The 11,254-nt window shown below is 28.6% G+C and overlaps 1 protein-coding gene across 1 annotated transcript; it reads left to right on the forward strand.

Annotated features, from left to right (window-relative positions):
- Positions 1-10,020: 10,020 nt before the first annotated feature.
- LOC131609969 (uncharacterized) lies at positions 10,021-11,249 on the forward strand. Its single transcript, XM_058881814.1, has 3 exons — positions 10,021-10,516; positions 10,604-10,751; positions 10,874-11,249. Exons 1-3 carry the CDS (start codon positions 10,115-10,117, stop codon positions 11,098-11,100), a joined length of 777 nt encoding a protein of 258 aa, XP_058737797.1. The 5' UTR covers positions 10,021-10,114; the 3' UTR covers positions 11,101-11,249.
- Positions 11,250-11,254: the final 5 nt, after the last annotated feature.

Genomic DNA, 11,254 nt, shown 5'->3' on the forward strand with positions numbered 1-11,254 from the left:
ATATAAGGATCACTTTATTATGTTTATAGGATTTTTTTCTAATTAGTTTATTCAAATATTATTTTATATATGAGTTTATTACAATATTCAAATATTATTATAGATTTTCATCGATTGATAATGTCCTTAATATAGTAAAATGAAGTTTTCATTATTTTTAGAGTTACAATTTGAAATGATAAATAATTATAAATAGTGAGAAAAATATTTTAATATTTTTAATAAGTCATTAATGGTTTAATAGGAATGTAGGTTAGTATTACAATCAGAAAGAAATAAATAAGAAACAAAACTTCATAAAAATTAAAATGATGATTAAATATTGTCAATATGCACTAATTATAGTGTACGAATCTTGATTGTTAGAAATAGTTTGTCATAAACGAATAGAATTTGTTTATAAAGAATAACAACACCAACGATTCGATGTTGCTATACCACAAAATTGAAATTAACATAAACATATATATTATTGTTTTTAGAATTTAGATTCTCTAGATGATTGCAAGAGACGTATATTTCAAAATTGATGCTACGATTTTTGTTTGTAGGAGCTTGTGCCGATTAGACTCTCATTCAAATTGCAAAACCTGCAAAATTATAATTAAAAATTATATTACAAAATATATTTGAATATGATCGAAATTATATATATATATATATATATATATATATATATTATATATATATATATATATATATATATATATATATATATATATATATATATTAATTTTTGCAATAATTATAATGATTATAACTAATTTTTGTTTCAAAAATAAATTGTAATTAAAATACAATGATGATAATATTAAAAACTAAAAAGAAAAAAATTATATAAGTTAGTAATTATTATTGAAATACATTTTTCAATAAAATAAATCGAGTAAGAATATAATAATTTGTTAATTTATATAAATTTTGAATTACTACATTTTCTAAAAATATGTGTAAAGCGGATATTAAAAACTTTATTGATATTAACTGAAAAATATTATTTGTAAATTGTAAAAATAATATTAGATCAAAATATACCTTTAAACATTTTTTTATCACTTCAAAATTCAATATCTCTAATTTCTTTACTAATAAAACTTATATTTGTGGAATAATAAAGTTATCTATTCTCTAAAAATAACATATATTAAAATACAATGATTAAAAAATATTTTATATCATATTATAAAATATTAAAATAAAAGGTTAATAAATTTTAAATTATTATATCAGTTAATCTTTAGTTCTTTTTCAAATTATCACTTTTATAATATTTTTTCTACTTCAATTCTTTAACACACACACACACAAAGTTCTTTCAAAGTGTTCGTTTTGGTGGAAGGATGTTTTAAAAAAAATTCTTCTTCTTCTCTTGACCCTATTGTTGATTTGTGTAGGTTTTTCGTTCATAATGGCTATTCTACTCCGTTTTGCGAGGCTAGGTGGTTGTATGATTTTACTTTGAAAGATATGTTCCCGGATTTATATGACATTTCTCGGTTGAAGTTTATTTCGGTGGCGGCCATGGGAGGGTGGAATGATGGAGTGTGGATTTAGGGAGATTTCGGTATATCCGAGGTAGAGGTGGAAGAATTTTGTTTGGAGGAGGTGTATGCGGACTTTAAAGGGATGGTAGTGGGATTTAGAGGTTGGTTGGAGGGAAATGATTCCGTTGTGTGGAATAACTCCGAGGATAAGGTTTTTTCGGTAGCTTCTTGTTACAATTTCTATAACAAACTTCGCATTCATTATGGCCCCCTAATAGGAATGATGGAGCTTTTGGGTTGTTGTGGAAATTGGAAGTACCTTTCAAAATCAAGGCCTTCGGTTGGAGATTATTTCTTAATAGGCTACCGGTGAAAGATTTGTTGAAGATCCGAGGTATTTCTATCTCTTTGGATGATTCAAAGTGCTTGTTTTGTGGTTATTATTTGGAAACTTGTAATCATTTATTTTTTAGTTGTTTGGTGGTGAAAAATATTTGGAGTGAGGTAGCTATTTGGGTTGGTAAAGGGGATACGGTAGATGATGAGTGTTTGTCGAATTTTATTGATTGGCACTTATTTTTTTCATAGTAAAAAAGTAAAAGATAGGAAGTTGGGTGTGGTATGGCTAGCTACCACTTAGATTATTTGGTTGGTTAGGAATGGAAGTTGCTTTCGGAAGGATGCTTGGAATGTGAATAATACTTTTTGGAACATTAAGCACTTGGTGTGGAGGTGGTCTTTTTGCGGAAAAATTACTTACCCCAATTACTCTTTCTACGAGTTCTGCATGGATCCTTTGCACTTTTTGTCGTAGTTGTAATTGGTTTGTAATCTTCGCTTTTTGTCGGGTTATCTCGTTTCTCTGTGTAATCAGGTTGAAAAACCCTTTGTTCTCCGTTATATTATATCTTGCTTACAAAATATATATATATATATATATATATATATATATATATATATATATATATATATATATATATATATATATATATATATATATATTTGTTGTTATATGTTAAATAATTGTTTCATTTATTCCTCATAAGTTTCTAATAATTAAAATGATTTTTTATTTTATATAAATTCTAAATTACCGTGTTTTTCTAAAAATATAAGTAAAATAGTTATTAAAAACTTTATTGATATTAACCAAAATTATATTATTTGTAGATTTTAAAAATAATATTAGATCAAAATATACCTTTTCATATTTCTATTTTATTTTATCACTTCAAAATTCGAATTCTCAAATTTATTTATTAATTAAATTTATATTTAAATACAATATTTAAAAAAAATTATATCATATTATAAAGTATTAAAATAAAATGTTAATAAATTTTAAACTATTATATCCGTTAATCTTTAGTTCTGTATTTAAATTATTATTTTTATAATATTTGTGTCACTTAAAATCTTTAACATATATATTTTTGTTATATTGTTAGATAATTGTTTCATTTATTCCTCATATATTTCTAATAATTATTAATATAGTGTTAAATATTATAGTTGGGTGCATATTAGATAAATAGTTTTAATTTTTATGAATAATAGTATTTTTAATTATGTTAGTTGAATATTATATTATATTATATTATTATTATTATTATTATTTTATTATTAGATGAATATTATATTAAAATTTATTATTTCTATTATTATTATTATTAGTGGTTGTTGAATATTATATTATTATTATTTTAGTTATAAGTATAATAATTATTATTTTTATTATGTTTATTATTATTATAGTTATTATTATTATTATTTTTTTACTTTCTATGTAGGGACAGACTTAGATTTATATTAAGTAGATGAGCATACCATATTTTCTTCATTATTAAATTAAAAAATTGGTAGAATTTTGTGAGGATGACACATAAGCATGAGGCTATGTGAAAATGACACGTAAGCAAATGCTAGAGTTTTTGTCTAGGATTGTCAGCATGACAACCTTAAAATTTATATTAAATAGATTTAATAAAAAAAAAGGTGTGTTTAAATCTTCAATAATAGAATCAAAATTTCTTTCAATCTAACTCTTCCATCATCAAATAATCATGACCTGTTTGTTTCAGTTTTTTTAATGATTTTTATAATGTTATATATATATATATATATATATATATATATATATATATATATATATATATATATATATATATATATATATATATATATATATATATATATATATATATATATATTATAATTTACATTTTTTTTTAAAAGTTCAATTGAAAATTAATTTTAAATAGTTATTCTAAAAATATTGTTTTAGGTTTAAATTTTTTTTAACAAATTAAATTTTATTTAAAATCATTTAATTTTAAATGATTTTTCATGCAAATCATTTTTGAAAGATAACTTTTTTAAAAAGTTGTGTTTTCAACTATGTTTTGATTTTTATTAATAAATGTTTATGCTATAGAATGTCAAAATTAATTTTTCATTTTATAAAAAACAAATTTTAAAAAAACCTTTAATATTTTGAGAAACATTTTACAAAAATCATTTTTAAAAATAAAAACCAAATCTAATTTTTTAAAATTAAAATAAACATCCTCAATTTCAAACCTTACAAATTGTGGGGTTATTGAATTAATGAACTCTTGTCATCAAAAGGAAAACAAAATCACATGTCAGGGCAAAGGCCATGAAATTGAATAGGGTGTAATAAAGTGAGAGAGATACAAAAGCATTGGAAAAATAATAAATTTGGAGAAAAAAGATGAACAAAATAACAATACGAGAGATTAGCGTAGAAACTCTAAAATCGGAGAAACAAAGTTCTCAGTTCTCATAATAACTAAAGTTCTCATGTGATACGTACCATATATATATATATATATATATCCTAGGATTCTCTCTTGTTAGACGACAAGACTTTATCTAGAGGGGTGGTGAATAGATCCTGTATTTTAAAATTACAAGTTTTAAGGTTTTTGAAAAGAATTTATACTTTGGCTAGCGAAAGTTTTGCGTTTAGATCAAAAGTCGTCTAAACCGAACAAGTTATTGGAATTCGGATACGCGCAAGCATTATGGTATGGCAATAAGACCATCAATGTTAACAATTGAATTCTCAAATTAACCTTTCAACTAGTCATAAGCCAATCAATTTCCAACCAATTAAACATAACATAATAAAGTTTGTTGATACTCAAATTCTCTTAAAATCAAAGTGATTGCAAGACTATCAACATCTCTCGTTTGTGTTTTTTTTTAAAGCATGATTGTTTTCTCAAGTTTCATATAACCCCCGCGAGACAATCTATGGGGGTACATTTTTGCCTTGTTTTTATTCCTACTTAACTTTTAACCTGTTATTAACATAGTGAAAAATATAAATGATTAGTATCTATAACTCATTGGCATAAAATTATCGGATAAATAAGACTAGTACTAACTTTGAATTCCTCAGAACGACGTTTCCTCGTAAAAGATTTCCATTGCTTCTTCGATATAAAACTATATCTTATCCATGGACGAGCAAGACCGGTCTTAGGCTTCTTAATGTAGTCAGTCGTGAGTTGTGCCTTAAACCTGTGTATGTTGATATGTTGTAAAGACGTGGTTGAGACGTGATGCATTACTATGAATAGTAATGATATTGTTATTGTCGTAGAATTCAACATTTGATTGATGAGGTTTAGTAGTTGTTGTGACGCGTTGTAGGTATTATGTATGTATGGATGCTGCATCATTGAGTCACATCCATTGCATTGTTTGAGACGACCCAAGTGGCAAATGTTTGAGACGGCCTAAATGGAAAATATTTGAGACGGCCCAATGGAAATTGTTTGAGACGGGAGTTTTACTCCAAATGGTATCACATGCATTTTCTTAAGTCGAGTAACATTTGAATTGCATTTGAAATGTGTTTGAGTTGTTGGAATGATGGGATGTTTGTTGTGACGTGATGATGAGATGTTTGTTGTGATGTGATGAAATCATAATTGTGAATTTGAATATATTGTCATAATTGATTAATAACATTGTTGTCGTGTTAGAAGTTGTTTTGTGATGAAAATTGTGGTAAGATGCTTTGTGATGAGAAGTGGTGAACTATGTATGATCCTTTCCTTTCTTTGAATATTATCATACGTTCCTTTATACTGTTTGATGTCTCACCCCATTCTGTTTGAATGTTATCCTTTCTTAGTAACGTGCAGATAACGACGTGGAGTAGTTGTTTACCTTATAGCTCGAGTCGGTATGTTTATGCTCTGATACGTAGCACTCGGGGGATGTTTGCTTGTTTTGATTATGTCGTTATATCTTGCTGGATTTTGTTGTTGTTCTCTTTATTTTGAAACATGTTGGATAATGTGGCCATGTTGGCAAAGATGTTATGATTTGGATTATGTTGTTATTGAATTCCATTGCGATGTTATAACGTTGTTTGGATTTTGAATGACTAGCGATTATGATTTCCTCTGTTATATGTGTTATGTATATTATATATGAGCTTGCTTGAGATTTGTTTAAGTTGATAAATGCGGCGCCTCGAGTCATGATGTTGTTTTCAAGATTTTGCATTCTGATTTTCCTATTAATTGCAGGGTAGATTTGGGGTGTTACAACACCTCTTTGTGATATTTTAGATTGAGTATCCTATGTTTGAGTTTCATTTTCACAAGTATTATTTGTTTTAGTTTCTTCGCTAGTATTTGAAGAACTCGACAAGGTTGACATCTATGTTGAAAAACAACAAGAACATTAACAACAAGAACATAAATAAAAACATAAAGAACAACCACAACATAAACAATAACAGCAACAATGGAAAATGAAGTTTACTGTAGATTCATGGATACAATATTTTACATACCTTAAACGTGATGACTAAATAAATGATGAAAATACTTTGTTGGTGTCGGTGTTGGTGTTGTCTTCCTTCCTTCCAGTAATGATGTTGTTGTTGTTTTCCTTCTCAACGGTGACAACGGTGTTGGTGTATTTTTCTTCTCAACATCGATGATCATGACAGTCTTGTCAACCTCCTCGACGATGCTAACGAAATGACAAATACACAGTGAAGAATGGATAGTGAAGATACAAACTAGGGTGAATGATGTTGATAGGGTTGAAATCATGTATTGTTTCACATTATTGAACGTTAGAGTTATTTCCTCTAGTTTCTTTTTTTCAGTGGAAAAATAAATACTGAAGAGACTAGCTACCCAGAAGTCTAAAATCTTAATTAGATACCACCACGTTCAATACCTAAAACCGTTATGATATATTAATTGCATATGAAATTTCATAAAGAAGCACCAGAGTTTAATTTACCAATAAAATTTTTAAGTAAAAAATTAAAAAAATCAAAACGGTGGAACGTACCAACCGTAGTCATAACCCTTTAAGTTTTTTATTTAAGAATAAATAAAAAAGAAATGGTGCGCCTTAACGTTAAAGGAATAACATATTTGAGTGCGCTGATGTTCAAAACTATGAAACCTTGATTGTATCACTACGGTTGGATCTTTAACCATTGTTATATTCTAATAGTTCTTAATAAAAAAAATTTGTAGCGCGTTAGTTTATAGATGTCACCACGGTGTAGGACTGAACCGTGATGAGCATGGCGTTGTTGCATGCATGTTTTGTAGTAGTGTTTAATCCCTAAGAAAATGATATCTCCTCTTTATGTGTCAACATCGACCATGACACATAGGATGAATGGCTAGGTCGATAGCTAACTTATTATCTACCAACATCTTCATTTTCTTAGGTTCCATAATCTTGAGCCCTTCTAACAATATCTCTATCCATAGTGCTTGATATGTTGCATATGATGCAACCACATACTTAGCTTCAAATGATGACAAAGTGACAATGATTTTCTGCCTCAACCTCAAAGAGATCGGAGCGCCTCCTATCATGAATATTAAGCTTGCATTACTCTTCTTCTCGTCCTGATCTCCACAGAAATATGAATTAGTGTAACCATGTATTTCTCCATTTGTAATGGTATTCTTCTGCTCCGGGATCAACACACCATGATCAATCGTACCTTTGATGTATCTCAACACTCTCTTGACTGCTCTGAGATGACATTCTTGAAGTTTCTCCATGAATCTGCTCAACAATTCGACATTTTGACAACTATTCGACCTGGTATTGTAAAGATACCTCAAGGATCCAATGATATGTTTATACATTAATGCACTTACGAACTTGTCATTTGTATCCTTTGTTCAAGTTTCTAATGGCGTGGCATCTGCATTATAGTTTCTTATCTTGAAATTTTTCAAGATATCTTGAGCATACTTCTTCTCGTGCAACAACACTCATTCACATGTGTCTTTGAACTCCATTCCTAAGAAATATGACAACTTCCCTAGGTCGAACATTTCAAATTCCTGCATTAGCTTCAAGATGACTCTTCATATCTCTACTTCATCTGCCCTAGTGATCAACAAATCATCCACATATAAGCATAAACTTATTTGACTGACCTTATCTGCATTATGGACATATACTATCCAAGTTTAGAGACACACATTGTGAAATCTGCTTCGATTAGGAAGTTATCTATTCTCTTATACCAAGCCCTTGAGGCTTGTTTCAAGCCATATAGAGCCTTTCTCAACATGTACACCTTCTGCTTTTGCCGTTTGATTTAGAATCTGGGTTGTTGAGTGACATATGCCTATTCTTCTAATGGTCCAGTCAGAAATACTGAATTTACATCTAATTAATGTATCTTCCATCCTTTGTGTGCAACAGTTGACACAACAATCTTGATTGTCTCCAACCTTACAACCGATGTGTACACTTCATTGAAATCAATACGGGGTTTTTGCATAAAACCTTTCGCCATTAGTCTTGCCTTATGCTTGGAAATTTCAATATTTAGCCTTCGTTTTAACTTGTATATCCACTTCACATCAATTAGCTTCTTGCTATCTCTTTCGACAAGCTCTTGGGTCTTATTCTTCTTGATTGCCATGAGTTCTTTTTTCACGGCTGCCAACCAATTCAAATCATTCATGGTTTAATCCAAATTAATTGGTTTTAATTCAACCATCATCATCACTTCTTCTATGAGATCACCATCTACATCAATTTCTTGATATGGAAATCTCTCATATCCATCCACCCTTGTCGACTCATACCAAAACCAAACACTTAGATATTGACCTTTTCTTTGTTAGAGAAAAGGTTCTCGCTAAACAAGTGCAAGTTTTACATATTCTTGACACTGACCACTGGGCTGATGTATTAATGAAACCTCTAGCTTCCACTGCTTTTCTCTCATTGAAGCACAATCTAAGGGTTGTGGCATCCCCATGAGTTTGTGAGGGGTATTAATGCAGTTAGTAAGTAAATATCTATATAACTGACACTTGTCAATTCCATGATTGTAACCTACTATAGAAAATCACCTCATTACCTCTATAAGTAACAAGGTGCTACCTCATGTTACTAAAAAATCATCAATTGATAATAGAATTGTAAATTCAGTTAGAACAATGCAAAGTCTCACTCTCTCTTTAGATTCTATAACACTCATTTTTCTGATTTGTGTATGTAATTAAGAAAGATATAAAATATTTCTAAAATTAGACACTCATTGATAACAATGGTGTCAAAAACAATAAAAATATATATATTTTTATATTAAAAAAATAATGTCAATTTAAATATTCTAATCCAAATGTTAATTTGATGAATTTAAAATATAACTTACCTTTTTAAATGAAATAAAATTATTTTGGTTTGACACAAACAAAAAATAAGACTTTTCACTAAGTATATAAAATATGCTTTTTTTTGGATATTTTTTAGTGAAAAAATAGAAATATTGATATTTAAAAATAAGAATTTTGTGTTTTAAATAAATATAATATTAACTAAAATAAAATAGTTATTTTTCTGATAGTGAAAAAAGTAGATATTTTGACATTTGAAAATATTTTTTAAATAATTATGAATAATTTTGACATTTGAAAATAATATTTTTAATAATTATGTTAATTCAATTTATTAGTTTATTTATGTTTAAAAAATAAAAAAGAAAAGAGAAAATTGAGAGAGAGAAAATTAAAATGAAAGTGAAAATATTAGAGAGAGAGAGAGAGAAAAGAAAAATGATAATTTGAAATGTGAAAGATTGAGGGACATGTGTTGCATTTTGATTTATTTGGAAATTGAATAAAATTGTTGAATTTTGATAAGACAATTTAGTCCTTTTTGCTTTATAAATTGTTGGAACAGAAAAAGTAATTTGGATAGAATGGTGGACTTCTTTTTTAATAACTTAATAGTAGATTGACTTAAATCGTCTCGTTAATCCAACACAATTAATAGTTTTGAAGAGATATCAAACTGCAACGGTGCGAATTCAAATTCGCAAGATCTCATTTATTCATCTTTGAAATTTTAATCATAAGACCCAAAAATAAATGTTAAATATTAAAATTTTCTCAAAAGAAAAAGCAAAGTATCATAAATATTTTCTGTTTGTTTTGGAGCCATACATAAATTTTAAGTGTGCAAGAAAGTCTTTCTTTTTGTTGTTTGTCACAAACTTCCACTCCCACCACATAAAAAAAAAAAGTGAATGAAAATATGACTAAAAGAGAAAAAACTTAAGCTTTTCTCACCATTCATCATCTATGGCTCTTCTTCCATCTTCTTCTTTTTCTTATTTCCACAAAACTATCTATCATACTTCACCCAAGTTCCTTCATCCCTACCTTCGTTTTCTTCAATTCAACCCCATCACTTTTACTTCACCTTCTTTCAATCCACTGACTCTTTCAAAGCAGCACCTAAACCTCAGAACCAGCAACTCCAAGCATTTTGTTGTTTCATACAGGTATTTCACTAAAGAAGAGGAAGATGAAGATGAAGATGAGCACAACTTTGATGAAGCAGTGACTCTCTTTAATGGTGGAGAGTACTACAAATGTCATGACTACCTTGAATCCCTTTGGCACAATGCTGAAGATCCCTCAAGAACATTAATTCATGGAATATTGCAATGTGCTGTTGGGTTTCATCATCTATTCAATCAGGTTTTGAATATTATTCGCGTCTTTTTATTAGTTTCCATTTGTTCAGTAGATGATTTTATTTGGATTATATTGATGTGATGAATTTAGAATCACAAAGGAGCTATGATGGAGCTGGGAGAGGGACTATGTAAACTGCGAAAGATGGAATTCTCTAATGGACCGTTTCTTATGTTTGAGAAAGATATCTCAGAAGTTTTGGAATTTATCTACAAGACACAGATAGAGTTAGCTGCATGTGAGTAATTCGAACCTTGAAATGTAATATAGCATGTATGATATTTGCTAGTTGTATCTAAATCTGTAGCAAAAGTGAAATGTGAATCTTGATATCACTTGTTTTAACTCGGATTTGAGCAGGTAGCGATGATATTTGTGTTGCAATGGATCAATCAGAAAGATCCTACCAACTTATGGGAGAATACGCTGCAGGGAAGCGTGTATATGATCTAGAACTCGGTCGTGATGCATCGGTGTATATTGTGTTATGCCTTCAAGGGTCTAATGGTGCCACTGAAACCCCAAGGGTAAAGCTTCCCAGGCTTAATGCTACCTCAGAACATCTTATAGCCTATGAATACAAGTAAATACCAAATTTTATTTTTAAATTCGAAAACTACTTGCTGTATAAATCTTTTAGGATTACATGCTGGGAAGAGTCTTCTTGAGCAAGTAAAAAAAACATTTAAATTTAAGACCAAACTACATAAATACAAGCAATTACATTGGTTATCAATTGAG

The sequence above is a fragment of the Vicia villosa genome, linkage group LG6, assembly GCF_029867415.1.
Source record: "Vicia villosa cultivar HV-30 ecotype Madison, WI linkage group LG6, Vvil1.0, whole genome shotgun sequence".
Taxonomy (NCBI): domain Eukaryota; kingdom Viridiplantae; phylum Streptophyta; class Magnoliopsida; order Fabales; family Fabaceae; genus Vicia; species Vicia villosa.

Bases quoted from the DNA above. Each gene is read 5' to 3' on its own strand.
- LOC131609969 (XM_058881814.1), top strand. From the start codon at position 10,115: ATGGCTCTTCTTCCATCTTCTTCTTTTTCTTATTTCCACAAAACTATC. The intron at 10,517-10,603 runs GTTTTGAATATT...TGATGAATTTAG, and splicing joins TTCATCATCTATTCAATCAG to AATCACAAAGGAGCTATGAT. The intron at 10,752-10,873 runs GTGAGTAATTCG...GGATTTGAGCAG, and splicing joins ACAGATAGAGTTAGCTGCAT to GTAGCGATGATATTTGTGTT.